Source organism: Echinops telfairi, unplaced genomic scaffold (genome assembly GCF_000313985.2).
Source record: "Echinops telfairi isolate 266 unplaced genomic scaffold, ASM31398v2 ScPeMD7_7400;HRSCAF=8409, whole genome shotgun sequence".
Lineage (NCBI taxonomy): Eukaryota > Metazoa > Chordata > Mammalia > Afrosoricida > Tenrecidae > Echinops > Echinops telfairi.
Window position 1 is genome coordinate 53913872 of NW_022111300.1, and position 18521 is coordinate 53932392.

General features: G+C 39.5%; 1 protein-coding gene and 1 non-coding gene across 2 annotated transcripts in view; one reads left to right on the plus strand and one right to left on the minus strand.

Annotated features, from left to right (window-relative positions):
* Positions 1-17646, plus strand: part of CCDC102B (coiled-coil domain containing 102B) — a 209170-nt gene extending 191524 nt beyond the window's left edge. Inside the window, exons 5-6 of the mRNA XM_013004766.2 lie at positions 1175-1278; positions 17526-17646. Of these exons, the coding sequence (XP_012860220.2) occupies positions 1175-1278; positions 17526-17556 (135 nt within the window). The 3' untranslated portion in view covers positions 17557-17646. The remainder of the gene's footprint in view (positions 1-1174; positions 1279-17525) is intronic.
* Positions 15776-15911, minus strand: LOC115871684. The gene has a single exon (XR_004047408.1). It is a non-coding gene; the product is annotated as a small nucleolar RNA SNORA70 (small nucleolar RNA).
* Positions 17647-18521: the final 875 nt, after the last annotated feature.

Below are 18521 nucleotides of genomic sequence, written 5' to 3' on the forward strand. Positions count from 1 at the left end.
TTGCTTGACACGATGGATGGATGGATAGATTTGTGATAAGAGCTGTAAGACCCTCCCAATAATATGATATAAAAGAAATAAAGAAAACAAGTGGAAGACCCTCATGGTATGGATCACAGAGTGACTACAGGGATAGGCTTGACATAGCAATGACTGTGAGACTTGGGCGGAGCCAGCCAATAAGTCACAGCAGTACAGAAACCCCTACTGACCACAGTCCAAGGAGAGAGGCCACATATGAAGAGCATGCTATGGGATGGGAGGGGAGAACCACCACTGCCTCTACCTTGAGAGTACAAGCTGGTAAACCATTTGGGAAGACAGTTTGACAACATCTTGTAAAAATGGGCATTAAAACATTTATAACCTGGTAATTCTCCTCCTAAGATAGCTGAAAGAAAATGTTCCACACACATCCATAGTAGGCCTGTGCAATAATTTCATCCATAGCAACCCCATGGAAATGAACTCAATGCCCATGGACAGAAGGGTGGATGCATATCAGGGCCTTGTGTGTAGTGCTACAGTAAAAAAAAAAAAAAAATCAAACACACTAAAATAGACTACAGTAACAAACAAAAATAGATTTGAGTATTTTATTGAATTAAAAACAGAATTCTAAGATTACTTGGAATACCATATCAGCTGTATTTGAGCCAGTTAAAAGGAATCCAAATATATGTTAAAGAATATTTATATATGCATATCTATTTATAATGTATGTACTTGCATAGTTAGCATGCATATACTTAACACATGCATATTTCGTACATCTGTCCAGAAAAGAGCAAACTTCAAGAAATTCATGAGAAAATAGGAGTATAAGATAATGGAATTTTCCCATGAACTCTCTGAAGTCACTTCATATGTACATCCATTTAAGGTGAATTGTGAAGATCAAAGGAACACTAACCACCAGTTCTAGCACGGTGACTTTTGTAGTCAGGTGAGGCAGGAACAGGGATGGGGTGGGTGTACCTAGATTGGGAAGATTTTACCAAATATCCCTGCTTCCATACATGCCTGCATCAGCACTAGAGCATATACATACCCCTCCACCAACACCAACACCACCCACCACCCCCTGGCCACCCCTGATAAGAGTGTGTCACACAGATGATCGCTTGTTTCATTTCAGTCACTTGAACTAAAGTACTTTGGACTTTTCTTGCAGCTCAATGATTCTCAGAAGCAGACCCTTAAGCTCCAGAGATCTCTGGATGAACAGAAAGAAATGAATGAAAAGTTGGAGACCAAACTCAGACAGTTGCAAAGCAGGTAATCCCGCCGCATAGCACATTGAGGTCAAGATTAAAATCATGGTTAAGAAAGCTTGATAGCCCTTTCCCCACCCCTTTCATGTGTCCTTAACTATTCATGTCATGGATTTCATTGCATAGAAATAGGAATGGAGCAAACTCACACTCAGTATTTCAATTAGTGGCTTTCTTTGTTTCTATTACAAATAGGTGTTGCATGTTGTGGTAAGAATTTAAATACTAGAAGACAACCTTTCTCTCTAAAATGTGAAAAATATGGTGGAGGCAAAATGATCTTTAAGAATACATTTCTCATAAAAGCTAGAAGAATCATGATATCTCCAAACAAGTCTATTTTGAAAACCACACAAGTTGTTTAGGAGGCAGTAAAGGAACCATGGTACTCTTTAACAAAAGCAATGCTTTACTTTAGTAATTGATAGATTTCTTTGCCTGAGATTTTGTCTGTTTGACAGTTGGGAGCTTGCTTATTTTATACCCCTCGGGTCACATTGATTCACGGGCAATTTATGAGTTGTAAGCCTATGTTTGTCATGCGGGTAGCTCGATGTAATGAAAAGAGCCTTTGGTGGGACATTACAAATCTGAGTCTGAATCTGAATTATTTAAGTGGCTCTTGAAGTTGATGTATCATTATCTCATCATGGGAGGTGATTAAAGGAAAGTGGGCATTCTCCTATAGGTACAATGTATGTGTGATTAGCTTCACCCTATGAAGCTGTGCCAGGAGTAGTTTGTATTGTAGTTCAGGTCCAAGGTTAACACTGGATAGTGCCCCCCCCCCCACTTTTTTTAATTGGCTTTGGCTCTGCCCTGTGTCAAAGACCATTTTCCATAAGTCAAAACAGCCTAGAAAGGACACTGATTTGATTGTTTGGTTGAGAAGCTCTGTTGCTTTAAATTGGATACATGATTCAAGCCTGTAAAGACTCAAACCGGTTCTTTTCCCACTCACTCCTAGGAGAAAATAAGGCAATGAGAGAGAGGTCTCTGGTTTTGCTCTACGGAGTTGGGCAGGTTTTGCCCAGTGGTGGGTTCTTCTGCTCTCGTGGATATCTGAACAAAACCATCCTCCTGTTGAGTGAATTCTGACTCATGGTGACCCTATCACGGAGGGGAGAGCTGGCTCCGTGAGTTTCTGAAGTGATAACTCTTTATGGGAGTAGAAAGTCTCCTCTGTCGCCTAAGTGGTTCCAACCTGCTAACTTCACGATGAGCCGCTCAACTCGTCACTACTACAGCACCAGAGCTCTGCTTGAGCGGGTTGGGGCCATTCTTGGGGTTGCATTCATTTGGGAACTCCATCAGGCTGGCATGTCCAAGATGGAGTCCGTGGTGCGACTCTGACTGGAATACTCTGCCCTAGTGAGATCTTCCCCTCATCATCCAGCAGTGCCTCCTGCATCCCACACAGGCTAGGTCGTTCACAAGAAGGTAGAAGTGGATTTGAGACTCAGCCTCTGGATTCCTGGTTGGCCAATCAAGAATGCCACTGCTACTGGTTAGCACCCTTCCTCCATGTCCCATCACAGCATGGTGGGGAAGCAGAGCCCACTGTTTGTCTTTCTTTGGACTCGATTCAGTTCGTTCCCAAGAGACACGGCATTGAAACCTTTGTGAGTTTTGAGTGACTTTTACCCTATGTGGACTTACCATATCCACCCCCACAAACCAGATCATCGTTCTTTTTACACAATCCTCTCTCTCTTCCTTGGATTTCTGGAGGGGTCTGGGACAATGCCTTTGGCAATATTGTAGGTTTTGTGGGGGAGCAGTTTCCTGGTTAAGTTATTCATAGTTCTTCACAAAACGTATAAAACCATCTTGATTTTACTCTCACCTGGAGACAGTTTCTTACACTGAGACTGCCTGCGTCTGCATTTATTCAAAATCTGCTTGCAAACAATAGAGTTCCCTTCCCCCCACTCCTTCTATTAACTCATTTCTCCCGTACAATCACTTATCATGTATGGCTAAAAGAGGACATTTGGCACCTTAACATTCTGCTGGGACACGTACTAGCTAGATGTACAAGTTTATGTATACACTTGGTGTGTTCCCTGTGTTGACACAGGTGAGGCTCTTGCTAAGCTCGGCGCCATGAGTAGAAGGCCTCCTCTCTCGAGCCTCTATGACTTCACTGCCCTTTCAGCACCCATGTGACTGTGGCCCCTAAGCCCCGGCACAGTCTTGGGGGTGAGCATGGCACCATCACACTTCCAGACACCACTTTCCATTTCAGCTCCCTCACATTGCCAGTCAACAACAAAATGACCCCCAAGTCTCGTCACAGAACATGTGTTCGCCTTTCACACGGTTCTCAGCCACAGTCAACTGAGAATTCTGGAGAGGCTGGACTCTTCCAGGGGACACCACTCATGTTTCTGCTACTTCCAGGGAGGGGCTGGAATGGCACCTTCTGGCAGGGCTCCTCACTGGCTCTGAGAAACCAGTCGGTGGTCCGTTGTTGGACACGAGCATCTTTTCATGGAAGCTGGCTTCCGTGAGGGCTGCCTGCGAGTCTGCCGGTTCCACCGCCTCCAGACGCACCATTCCAAGCAGGTCACAGGCCTGAGGCGGAGTCAAGAGCACAGGGAATGACTCTGTGGCTTCAGGGACGATGCTGGACACATACCCAGGGGCACTCTATGAGTTGTTGGCATCGGCTTTTGCAGACAGCACGCCACAAATGGCAAGTGTGCATCAGCTGTGTTCCAGAAAGAGCCTCGATAATCATAACTCAACTCACTGCTATTGAATCCATCCCTAGTGGCCCTCCAGGACAGAGAAGACCCGCTCCTGTGCATTTCTGAGACTGTCAATCCTCCCAAGGTGTAGAAAGCCTCATTTTTCTCTCTTGGAGGGGCTGGTAGTTTCAAACTGCTGATCTTGCGGCTAGCAGCCCACATGTCATCCTCTGTGCCACCAGGATTCTTCAAGAATCTTAGCCATTGCCATCTGAAACTACCTAGTGGAAATGCAAGGACACCCTTAAGGGAGAGCTAGTCTTAAGAGAAAAGAATAATACTGGAGGGTCTGTATTGGGTGGTCTCATTTCTGTATTGTAGAGACTTGTATAGAGTTCGTGGTTTGATTAGAAAATATTTTAGATGAGCTAGTTGCTCCTGCCCATCTTCCTCCAGCTAATTCAGGAGATAGACTTTGATATTTATTAGCTCTGTGACCTTGAGCTTGTTACTTGTAATAAAAACCTAGGAGACTCCCTCAAGGATCGAAGCACCTGGACTGCACCTGGCACTAATAAATATCCCACCAATATTCGCTTCTTCGCCTCAGTCTAGTCTTGAAGAGAAAATTTTCTTCAGAGAAAATCCATTTAGAAAGTAAATTTTCATGCAGAAAAAGGGAAACGTGCTTTTAAAGAAACTTGGAAATGTCACAGAGAAAGATTGACACTCATCATAACACTTGACCTTGATTGGAACGACTTAAAGCCTCTGCTGTGTAATCTCTCAATCAAATCATTCACAATACTCTCAAACCACAGTTTGCAGTGATAATCCTAATAGAACACACCGAACACAATAACATGTTAAATGAAAATTGACTGGAACTTGTAACACTGTAAGCAGTTGAATTTCTCCCCTTTAAATATTTTTATTTGTTATCTTAAAACCAGTACTTAGAAACGATGAGTACTGAATGAAAGAAAAAATGGAATCTAAATTGATGTTGTTTCATTTAGATACAATTATTACCCACAGCCATTTTAAACAAGCAATTTTTGCTAATATTTAAAAATATTTCTCTGCATTAATTTAGTTATGATATGAATCAGCTCGTATTCACCTTTTAAAAGAAAGCATCAGTAATTTAACCATAGTTTATATTGACCAACCCAAGGAAAAATATGCTGCAGTAAGAAAACTGTCATATCATAATACACACTGCCTCTGAATTCTGAAAAAGGTGAAATAACACATACAGAAAACAGTTTGCCTTTGTTTATTCTGATGTCTTTCAGATACCTGTCATTAACACGTTCTTGCAGAAGTTCATAAAAAATATGCGGAAAGCTGCTAGGGACTTGATTTTATTAAGTTGGGTCTGTTGTAAGAAAGGTTTTGTCTCCAGGTCCCCAAGAGGTCCTGCCCCATACACATCAGAGATCAGTGTGGAGCTCAGGTATGCATTGTGTCGGTTTCCCTCCGGAGATGCTGCATGTCCTGGCCTGGCCTGGCTTGACTTCTTCCCAGAAATAAAAAATGTAGTTTGCTGTTGTTGTGTGAAATGAGACTACCTCCAAAGTGTTCTTGCCCAGGTAGGCATGCCACTTTTCTTACTGTGGCTTAACTTTAGGGTTATCACACCAAAATAAATAGAAGAAATGAAAATGAATTTTTGCTAATTTTGATACACTTTCTTACCTTGTTGACACTATCTGTTTCTAAGGAGCAAATGTTGTGTTGGAAGCCATGGTGTGGGCTACAACTCTGAGCCACCTTACAGACACGAACTGAGACACAACAGGATCTTTACAATCACGGTCATGTTTAAACATACGACATGTAGCTACTGAGTCACCGCCTCCTTGAGACTCTTCCTCTTTTCCCCTGCTCCACTACTTTACCAAACATGATGTCTTTCTCCATGAAATTGATCTCTCCTATTAACAGGTTCAAAGTTCAAAAGATGATCAACATCTTTGCTTCTATGGAGCATTCTGGCAGGACAGATTTATTTGTGCATTTGATATGCTTTTACAACACCATAATTCCAAAACACATAGTTTCTTTGTTTTGTCTGTTTGTTACCTATGATTGTAAGATAATAATATTTTCTGGAATTGCCTGCAAATTTCTATTTACAATTTTTAGGATTTTGTCTTCCTTGTATGTTACTGTGATGACTACCTGACATAAGCCCTGGTATTCTCTGTTCCCACATATGCATGTGAAAGTTGGACATTGAATAAGGAAGACCGTAGAAGAATCAATGCATTTGAACTGTGGTGCTGGAGAAGAATATTGAAAGTACCGTGGACTGCCAAAAGAACAACCAACTCTATCTTGGAAAATGTACAGCCAGAATTCTTGGAGGCAGGGTTGGGAAGCTTTGTCTCACATACTTTGGCTACGTTATCAGGAGAGACCCATCCCTGCGGAAGGACATTGTGCCTGCTAAAGTAGAGGGGCACTGAAAAAGAGGAAGACCTTCAGCAAGCTATGCTGAGACAGTGGCTGCATTAATGGTCTCAGGCATGAGAACAATGCTGAGGATTGTTCATGACGGGGCAACGTTTCTTTCCCTTGTGCATCAGCTCACAATGAGTTAATGAATCAACCGCGCATAACTGAATTGTTGGCACCTAACAAACACAACATATTTAAATCATATATTTTATTATTGTAAAGGTCAAATTTTATGTTCATTAGTGTCTATCAACAATTTAGGGAATCTGGGAATTTTCTATCTTCACTGTAGATTCTTTCGTTGATGGTTGTGGTTGGGTGCTACAGATTTAGCTCTGAACCAGAGCACCCCGATGCACAACACAGTACAACAGGGCACTCACAATCCTGCCTCGTCCGCCCTGAGCCCATTGTTGCAGCCACCACCGTGCCAACCCAGTTTATCCAGGACTTTCCTCCATTTCTACCACCTTCCACTTTAACAAACATTATGTCCTTCTCCAGGGACAGCTCTTTCCTGAAAATATGTCGAGAGTATGTAAGACAAATTCTTTGCATCTTTGCCTTCAAGGAGCACTCTGGCCTTACTTTTTCCAATACAGATGAGTTTGTGCTTTTAGCAGTCCATGGTATTTTCAATATTCTTCTCTAGTACCACGGTCCAAATGCATCAACTTTTGTACATCCTTCCTTATTCGATGTCCAACTTTTACATGTATATGAGGCAGTGGACAATACCATGGCTTTGGTAGCAGGTGCACTCTAGTCCTCAAAGTTACATCCTTTTCAATACTCTAAAAGGGTCTTGTACAGCAGATTTACCTAATGCAACTCTTGTTGTTGTTGTTGTTCTCTTGACCGCTGCTTCCATGAGCATTGACCATGGAGACAAGTAAGAGAAAGTGTTTGACAACTTCATCCTTTTCTCCACTTATCAAGATGGTACCTGTTGGTCCAGTTGTGAGGATTTTGGTCTTCCTTACATTGAGTTATGACCCATACTCAAGGTTTAATTCTGACTTGATTTGAAAAGGATAATTTTTAGAGATGTATACAATGCTATACTTCTACATCCAGTAATTTTACCAAAGGAATTAATACAAAATAAAGGGGAAAAAATTCAAATTCTTCAAGACCGGTATATGTACTTATTTTTTCTGCCATAATGGTTTGGTAAGTATGTCGTAAAGAAATTTCTACATCAAATGCTATAACTTTACTTGGAAATCTGACAATCTAGTACAGTGGTTCTCAGCCTTCCTAATTCTGCAACCCTTTAATATAGTCCCTCATGTTGTGGTGACCCCCAACCATAAAGTTATTTTCATTGCTACTTCATAACTATAATCTTGCTGCTGCTATGAATTGGGCAACCCCTGTCATAGAGTCATTTGACCACCAAAGGGGTCGCGGCCCACAGGTTCAAAATGCTGATCTAGTAGCAGAGAGGAACATATTTCATATTTCAATGTATTCTAGTGAGATGAGATACCCCTAAGTCCAAGCTGAACCATTATTATTGAGGGAACCTGTCAATCTGTGGCACCAAATTATGCTGAAAAGGGATTTTTCCTAAGGAAGCTATTCAAGAGCTACATCGTTGGCCTAAACAGAGAAACAGAATTAGCAATCTTACTTATAATTGAATTGATTTATATTTCCAGAAAAATTAGAAATAGGAAATGGTCCTAAAGGGGGAGAATGCAAGCTAATAAGGAAAATATTGAATAACATCTCACATAATAAGATGCAGTAGTTTAAGGAAGAACCCCTGTGCTCAAGTATAATATTAACAAAAGGCCTCTCTTCTTGGTTGTTCTCCATACTCACATGCACTATCCTACCTACTTTGTGAGGTACGGATTACCATCTTTATTTTATAGGTGAGAAAAATGGCCTCAAATGAGTACATTACTTTCTTAGTGGCCATATATATGTTTCTTGGGTTGCAAAAGAGCACCCACATTATCAACATGACAGCATAGTACCAGAGAGTGTTGTGGAAACCATCTGTAGAACAGAGGATATTTAAATAAGAAAATTGCAGAAAGGACATCAGAACTGATGATACGCTTTGAGATTGTTTCCCATGAGGAGATAATGGATGTTACTAGGCTTCCGCTACTTTGAGTCATCGTCGTAATTTAACTGTTATCATTTCAAGAAAAAATAACAATTTGTTCAGACAAAGATGCCAGGCAATTAATTCTTCATGGCAAGGAAAACTAAATAGAAGTATGTGAAACTACTTAAATGGCAGTTGTTTGATTTCAGCACTAAGCTGAAGGTTGTTCTTGGGTGTCACGAGTCAGTTCAGACTCACAACGACCCTGTGTACAGCAGGAGGAAACATGGCCAACCTCTGCCCCTTCCTTGCCATTTTCCTTATGCCTGAACTCTGTGGGAATCACTGTGTCAATCGACCTTGTCAAAAGTTTCCCTCTTTTTTGATACCCTCTACTTTACCAAGCATGATGTCCTTCTCTAGGAACTGGTCTCTTCTAACAGGAGGTACAAAGTACAATAAATAGAGCCTCTCTGTCCTTGCCTCTAAGGAACTTTCTGGCTGTACTTCTTCCACGACCATCTTAGTTGTTCTTTTGGCAACCAATGGCACTTTCAACATTCTTTGCAAGCACCATAATTCATGTGCATCCATTCTTCTTTGTGCTTTCTTATTCCATGTCAAACGTTCACATGTTTAAGAGGAAATTGGAAATATCATGACTTAGGTCAGGTGCACCATAGTCCTCAAAGGAACCCCCTTGCTTTTTCACATTTTACAGAAGACTTGTGCAGCATATTTTCCCAGTGTGTGGCATGGTTGATTTCTTTACTGTTCTTGACTGCTATTCACTGTCAAGAGCAGTCTCTTGACTGCTACTGCCATGAATATTGATGATGGATCCAGGCAAGATGAAATCGTTGGCAATTTCAATCTTTTCTTGGTGTGTCATGATGTCACCTACTGGTCCAGCTGTGAAGATTTGAGTTGTCTTCACATTTTTTTTAAAACATTGAACTGGAGCACATACTGAGGGCTGCAATACTTGATTGTCATCAAGGATTCATTAAGTTATACTGGGGGATAAAGAGCCAGATAAAACTACCTGTAGATGATAATTTAGTGAATTAACTAGTTATTGTCCTTTTGTAATGGACATTCAGTAGCATAAAATTGGAAGATTACATCTCTTCTCTCTAGCCTGCTTTTCATCTTCCATGTAGTCTCTGTGAGGGGTTGGATAATAACCGAGAGACTGGGAAAGGTCAAAGGAGACCCAACTCTTATATAACTCATCAAATAATTTCTCTAGGTATGAGATAAATTATAGCAGTGGTTCTCTCATCTTTGAGGTGGCATTTAAGCAGTGACTGCTTTAGTTAGAACTGTGGGCTGCCAACTGCAAGGTCAGCAGTTCAGAACTATCAGCAGCTCCACAGGAGAAGCATGAAATGTCTCACTCCCATAAAGAATCACAGTCTCAGAAGCCCACAGGGCAGTTCCACTCTGTCCCATAGGGTAGCTCCCAGTCAGCGTCCACTCAATGGCAAGTAATGTGGAGAGGCTGAGTGAGCTGTGGGGCGCGGCAGTGGGAAAGCACTCTTTCTCTATATTCAACATTCCCTCTCCCAACCATAGGGACTTGGAGACAGGCCAGTAATGTTGTTCCCTATAAACTTCTCTGGACCTTCAGAATAAGACAGGGTTTATAGGTACAGGGATCATTAGGTGATGTCTCTGGTTAAAACACTCAACTGCTAACTCAAGGATCCCACATTCCAATCTACTCAAAGGTGCCCTGGTGTTCCTGGAAATCTATGATTGGAAACCCCCAGGATGGCCATTCTACTCTGACTCTCAGGAGTCACCATGCATTGTAATTGACAAGAGGGCAATTGGTTGGTGTTAAGGTATACCAATATTGACCCCACGAAGGGATTCACAGGGAGCTGAACTCCACCCTCCTTAAGAGAGCCAACCACCACTCCAAAGAGATAACCCCACCTGATTCTCAAGCTGTATCTGCCCAGACTCACCCGCCCCAGGAACCCACAACGATTTTACTCCTCTGATTCTGGTCAAACTCACAGCACTGGATGCATACAGACCCCCAGGACTGCACACTCACGTCCTCCATGTTGTGTGGAGAAGGGGATCAGGGAGAGCAGGTCTGGTAGCAACACCTGGTGTACATTGTGCATGCAAGCTGTGCCTTGTTAAAACCAAGATAAAAGGTGATCTGCGAGTTATCTTTTAAAGCCTTTAAAAGACTAACATGTAATGTCGTAATGGGAAAAGTTGCTTGCTTTCCGTTATTGCTTTTACTTTCTTGATGTTATCTCTGCCTTCTGTGTTTCCCTGTGGGAATTGTGCTGGGCAGGCTGGCTCTGATGCCTTATTCTCTGCTGCTGAGTTTGGAGTTAAAGATATCATTCTCCTTGCTCCTGAGTCATTGAAGTTATTTTTATAACTTGATGCTTCACAGCTTTGAAATTAAGGTAAAGAATAAAACTCCTTCTATATGAGCAGCTGTTTATTAGAATCATATTTGCCTTTGTTCTCTCTGACCTTCTGAAAATCAGAGAAACAATTTGCATTGCACAGATGCCGAGGCCCACAAACTCCTATCTCCTTCCTTACTGTGTAGAATGGGTGTCAGTGGTCAGTGTGAATTTCAGACCTAGGAATTATTCTTTTTTCTTCCCAAAGTCCAAACATATTTTAACTTTGAATGTGAACCGAATAGATCTACACATTAATAGAATATGTTACATTTTAGCCGACGGAGTGTTTAAATTTCTGCTGAAAATGACTCACACTGCAATATTACTACATATAGCTGGATACTTTTTTGTGTGTTTTTTTCCACTTCTAGATCCACCATTATTCCTTCAGAAATATACACACACACATTTTGTTTGGCATAGGATTTACATTCTCTCCAAGTATTCTAATCTTGTTTTTTTCTGCCCCTTTTACGATGAATTCTAGACAAGTTTCTCAAGTGAGCTAGACTTTCATGTCAACCAGTACTTTGATTTGAAGCTCTGGTGGCGTAATGGTTACAAGTTGGACTGTGATCTGAAAGGTCAGCAGTTCTAAACGTCAGTCACGCCTCAGGAGAGAGACAGAGCTATCCACTCGCATGAATAGTCACTGTCTCAGAATCCCATGGAGTGAAAAGTACTCTTTGTTGGTATTGACTCCATGGCAGTGAGTTTGAGTTTTGCAGGACCTGGAATACAACTCAACTTAAATTTTAAAATCCATTTTATATATTTTTGTGCACCTTTCTATTAAATGAAGCAGCTCTTTTAAAATTTGTCATTCACTAACCTTATACTCTCCTTAGACTATTGGAGATATCTATTGCAAAGCTAGCTCATGTTACTTCTTACAGGTGATGCCTAGAGGACTCATAGACACACACACACACACACACACACACACACACACACTTTCTAAATCTAAATCACCTCCAAATACTGGCTCTATTTTGACTCTTAATAATATTTTATTGTCCACTACAATATTTTTCTTAGATACAAAGAGCGTTCTGTCTTCTTTGTCTTTTCAGCTAACAACATGAATCTCCTTGTTCTTGCACGAGTAGATGTTTATTAGATGGTGTTGGCTCTGTACAAATGCATGTTAACAAACTGGGTAGTATCCACAACATGTGATCCAAAAGAAATAGGAGATGTGTGACTAGTTTCAATTTGGAAATGACTGTAGCCTTCACAAATTGGACAGTAAGTCATAGAAATTGGTACTAAGAATGTGATTGGGTCCAGCTGTGCATATTGGGATCCAAAGAAATCCAGACACACCCAATCATATTTGAAAATCTCCTCTATACAGTTCTTTGTTAAACATTTGCTCTGTAGTCATTGCTTGAAAGGCCGCTACTAGGTCCCAAGTACCCATCAGAGCACTGAGATGAAAATTCCACCTAGTGGTGCAAAGCATTCCATGGATATTGTTAGGAGCCATCACATCGGGATTCGGTGCACAACAGAAGGAAACACTGCCTGGTCCTGTGCCATCCTCACAGATGTTACAGTTGAGCCCATCGTTGCAGCCACTGCTTCGATCTATATTGTCCAAGGTCTTCTTTCTGCTGAAACTGCTCTGCTCTGCCTTAGAGGGTTGCCATGAGTTAAAAATCAACTTGAAACCACCCCTCCCCCACAAACACAATTTTGCTATGGATTATTTGAAGCATTCTCTCAGTATCTCTTGACTGCATGTGTTGTTGGGAAGCCTAAGGACTAGTGGCTGGTCTTTATTTCACTCACTGAATTCTTACTGTTAGTCTCTCTGTCTCTCTATTTTCTTTGAGTTTCATTTGTCCTCTTTTCTAGCCTATTGAGTTGTAAGCTTACAGCTTTGGAATTAAATCTCATATTTTGCTTAATGTACCTCGTGTCTCACACCATGCTTCACTATTTTCTCATAGCACCATTTTCTTTAAATTCTGTTCACATTCTCAAATCTGATTTCCTACTTGTTTATAAATACATGTCCTTGTCTAACACTCATATGTTTTTAAACAGATATAAGGATGAGAAAGGACAGACCATATGTTTTTGTCTTATGTACCACCCAAGCCTACACCATTTATGCAGAAACATGTATTGAAAATCTATCATCCAAATAACCCACGGCCACCGAGTCGATTCACTCTCATAGTGACGCTCCAGGACAGAGGGCCCGTCCTGTGCCTGTCTGGGTTTCTGTGACTCTAACTCGTCATGAGAGTTGAAAGATTCTTGTTACTCCACTGGAGCAGCTGAACATTTTGAACTGTTGCCTTTGGGGTTAGCAGCCCACCACGTAGTTCACTCTACCACCAGGGCTCCCCCTGGACATATCATGGTTTACACACTCTCAGACAGAAGAGGAAACACTTCAATGCTTCTATTGGAGAAGGAAAGTTTTAATGAAATGAAACATTAGAATTGGTTAACCATCAAGATTACCTATCTAATCTTCATTCTATATAATAACCATTCTAATAACATTGTCTTTCCTGAAACCTTCCTGTTTGATAAGTCAATAATTCACAAGAGTGTATATTTTATTCCTAGATCATTCCTATTACTTGAAAATTTTATTTGTCATTACATGTAATGTACTTTAACTATGTATATATTTTTATTTATAATATAGCAAAGTTTTCTCACTTCTCCAAAAGAGTACTTCTGAAAGATATGGCACATGTTTCTTTGTGATTCCCTCCTTCCCCCCAAAAGCTGAATCACTCAAAGGAACAATTAAAAATAGAAATTATGATTACATTTCATTGAACCTTAAAGAATAGCATTTCATTTGGTGATGCATTATGATAATTTGAATTATTTAAGTTCTATATTGCATCTAATTCTTTATCCTGATGCATAGTTAATGACCAATTTTTTGCAAGTATTCCAAATAAAACATTTTCATTCCGGCTAGAATAAAAATAATATAAAGTATATTCTGAAGAACTACATTTTATAAAAGGATGAAATCTTCTCTGTTAGCTAACATTAAGAACACTATTTCAAAATGTTTAAAATGTATGTATTCTTCATACTTGTTCTGTTATATAAATGTGAATATCAGCAAATAGGATGGCATTGTTGAATGGGAGGATGCATATGTACTTAAAAAAATTCACTCGATTTCTTAGCATCAGTGTGGGTGAATCATAACTGTATTAACTACCTCAAAGGATCATATTAATAACATCTCTGAAAATGGGTTTCTAATATTTTTTAAATATTTCTTTACACAGCAGCCATTGTAACCATAAATTCTGAAGGACTTGTGTACATTTTAAAGAATAAAAGCAATGAAACATCACTCAGAAACAGTCGCTGACTTCTAAGGACACGACGTGATGAGGAATTGAACGTTTTTGTTATTGTGCTTATTTGGTTCCTCTTTCTGAGTCATTTTTCATCAAAGCTGCCCCATATTATTTTTTTTTCTAAACCATAGAGATTTGCTTACAGAATGACCCACTTTCTTCTACCTCTTCTTTGGTATTGCATTAGATGACTTTAAAAACTGCATTAACTTTTATGGGTCACTTAGATACCATTCAGTGAGTTATTGTTTCAGCACAATGAATTCCATATTCCAAATTGGTGCCTATGGGCCATTGTTAAGCCAGGAAAATAAAAGCATTTGTTGATCTAGCTGCATATGAAATGCTTTCAGATTCTGCCTGAATAAACAGATAAACCAAATAATACCAAGCCATCTCTGTTGTTTTTGATAGTATGATAAGATCTAGCTGGCATAAGATGAGCATTCATTCTGAAGAAAGTGCAGTATGAGTATGCATTGATCTTCCTTCGTCTGCTGTGAACCTGACAGCCAGAAATAAAACCTATTTTGTAAAAGTCATTAAGCAACTAAGACACATTAAGTGATAGAGCTTAAAGTTTCCATTTGTTTGACCCAGCTCATGGCTGCATAGCAGCTACTTGTGTGTGTGTGGGGGTGGGGTGGGCGTAGGGGAGGAGTGGGGGAAGGGGAGAAAGGCAGGAGGAGGGAGGGTCTCTGGTCCAAAGGGCTCCATGGACACTCCTGGTTTGATGCGAACCGGAAGTCACCCTTGTGAAGCAGAGAGGAGAAAAGAAAAACAAACACCAGAACCACAGAATTCTTTTTTTTTTTTTTGTGCTCATCAAAATCCAAAGCAAGTTCTCAAAAGTGATTTCAAAAGGGGGAAAAATACCTTTCAAAAATTAAAAGAACAGAATATGACTACCATTAAAGCTGTCATTTATAAAATATAAGTAAGGACTTTGAGGAATTTAATTCAATTAAACTAGTAAAGGTAGGAGCTCTCTGTGTGCCATATGAAATCACAGAGGAAATTGAATATAACACTTGCTGAAGAAGATTTGTTTATCAGGAAGTTCAATTTTTATTTGGTGAGTACAAGTGAAGCAGCACAGGGCTACCAAGGCCTTCATGAATGCAGGGCCACCAACTGGCCAAAGGGCCAAGGGGAAAGAAGGACTTGAACCCAAAACCAACCGAGGTGAGACACTTCTCAGCCACCATATCCTCAAACTCATCGGCATTAAACTTGGTGAAGCCCCACTTCTTGGAGATGTGGATCTTCTGGCGCCCAGGAAACTTGAACTTGGCTCTGCGTAAGGCCTCAATCACCTGCTTCTTATTTTGAAGCCTGGTGCGGATGGACATGATAACCTGGCCAATGTGGACTCTAGCCACCGTGCCTTGAGGTTTCCCAAAAGCACCTTGTATCCCAGTTTGGAGCCTAGTTTAGGGAGGGCAGAAATTAGCCAAGACAGAGGCATGGAAAAGCAGCAAAAGGCTGTCTCTAAGGTCCCTTGGGGCAGCCTATACATAGCAATAGGCTGCATACACTACCAAGGAGGCTTGCTGTTTGCAGCCATTGCACACTGGCCCCAACAAGGAGGAGGACGGTGTCGGCTTAATTGGCTGCAGAGCTGAAGAAGATTTTACTTGTGAATCACATCATTTCTCCCCTTTGAAAGGAAGGAACAAAGCTTTACAATTGTGTTTTACCTTTAAATTTTCCAAAGTCTTAAGAACTGGTAAGATAAATAGATTTTTAGCAAAGTTCTAAGAAGCAGATCTCTCAACATGTTTTATATGTATATTAGAGCCAACTATTGAAAGTCAATGATGAGAAAAGTATCAGAAGAGAAAGTTATAGAATATTGTATGATGATGGATGCAAAAAAATATCCTAAGTAATTATCTTGGCAACTGAAATCTCAAAGTGTTATAAAATATTCATCAAGACCAGATGCTGTTTATTCTCAGAATTCAAGGAAGTTCTCGATCAGGCAAAATATTAATTTATTTTGTCATTCCAGTTAACTGAAAAAAACATATGGTTATTACATAGAAAAAAAAATTTTTTACTTAAAAAAAGATCACACTTTTACCTGACCAAAAGAGAAACCTAAAAGAATGTTGTATCCCTTACTGGAACTTTGACCGGAAACATAGCAAATCTCATCGGCACAAGGAAACATTAAAAAGATTGAAAAATATATACATGGTAGCCACTATCAATATTTTCTAGAGCATCATTGTACAAGAATAAAACAAGGAAAATGAAAATGTAAACACTGAAAAGGAGACTAGTTTTTTCCTAATGTTTACTGATAAAGTATACATTCAAGTCAACCTATAGATAAATTATACACACACGCTAGGGCAAAAAGTTCATGAAATATTGAATTTAAAGACAATGGTATTTTCAACATGCTTTTGGAATCCCATATTTATGTATAGATATAAATTTCTGTAAGTTTTCTCAGTAAATGTTCAACTGACAAATAATTTTAAAACAGGAAGAACATTTTCCTAATAATGATCTCAAATATATGAGCAAATATTTAAATGAAATATGTATGCACTATTTCTTTGAAGATCCCTGAATATTATTGTAGGTTGTGACAGAGGCTTGAATAAATGAGCTATAGTTATACATATGGATATTACATTATATAATGATCTAATTTCTTCCCAGTCATTTAAATATATTTCATTTCAATTAGATATCCAAATGAGATCGGTATGGAATTCCCAAATTGATGCTGCGATCATTTGTAAGAGGAAAGTTTCAAGAATAGTTCTGTCTCCTCCTATAAGATCTGCTGTCCCAGAATACCTAGACAGGGTAGAGGGGTATTTGGTAATGACTATCAATAGTTTGTGTTGATAGAGTGACTATTAATCAGAATCAAGTGGTTTGTCAGTGGGTTTTTTGTTTGGGATTTTGAAATGCAGACTTAAGACAGGCACACTTTTGTTTGTTTCTGAGTCGAGTCAACATGTTGTATTACTGTATTCTTGTACTTTGTTTGGGCGTCAAGGGAAATATTGTCCTGAAAAAGTCTTGAGATTTTACTAGATGGAATTCTAAGAATGCAAACATCTTAATTTTTCATGATGTGTGTTTCCACATTATTTCTTAGTGGATGAGATAGATTTCCCCTTCTCTTGTATTGGCACATAATATTTGATTTATTAAATGTATATGTATGTTGTTTATCAATAAAACGTCTTAGTTTTTCTCTCCTTTAGGATTACAGAAGACACATGTCAATGTGAATGATCGAATCCGCCCGCTTCTCTGAAATCTATCTCATTTGAAATCTTCATTATTTTCATAAATAAAAATATCATAGAATAGAAAACTATTTTATGAAAACAGCAAATAAGAAATCAAACGATGTATTGCACAAGATCTACAACTAAAGATCTCTTTGCAAAAGCAAAGTTAATATTTGAGGACTAAGATGTGATTGGCCCAAGTCATGGCATTTTTGATCACCTCATATGCACATGAAAACAGGAACAAAGAAGAATGGAGAAGAACTGATGTATTTGGATTCAGGTGTTGGTGAAGACTATTGACTACGAATAGCTATCAAATCCGCCTTGGCTCCCAAGTATAGTCAGAATTCAGACACAGTGAGACTTTGTTGTTCTTTGGGTATTGTCAGGAGGAACCAGTCTCTAGAGGTTATCACGCTTGGTAAATCAATGGGTCAGTGAAATAGAGAAAGCCACTCAAGGAGATGGGTTGAAGTAGAGGCTTCAACAATGGGCTCAAACAAAGCAACTGTGAAGATAGTGCAGGGTCAGGTAGTGTTTTGGCCTGTGGTCCATAGAATCACAGTGAGTTGGAGTTACTTTGCCCAACTGAAAACAATAATATTATGATTCTCTAGCTCCTCGCTAAAGGGGAGAAAAGGAATTTAAAATAAAATTTAATCAATTTCATGAATAATCACATTATGTATAAATTTTATCTTACATATGTTTCATAGTCTATTCAAATAACACACAATCACAGACGTCAATTGTGGATTGGTTTTCTAGCTTTTTATAACAAAAGCAACAATCTCCATGGCTTAGAGGAAGAGAATTTTTTGTCTCACAGTTGGGAGAGTAGGAGTCTAAATCAAGTTATCTGCCTTCTTGATTCCCTGTGAGGTTTAAAGAATCTGTTTCAATATATAAAATTAATTAAATATATCTATTTATATAGAAGGATGAATATAAAGTATCATTCTT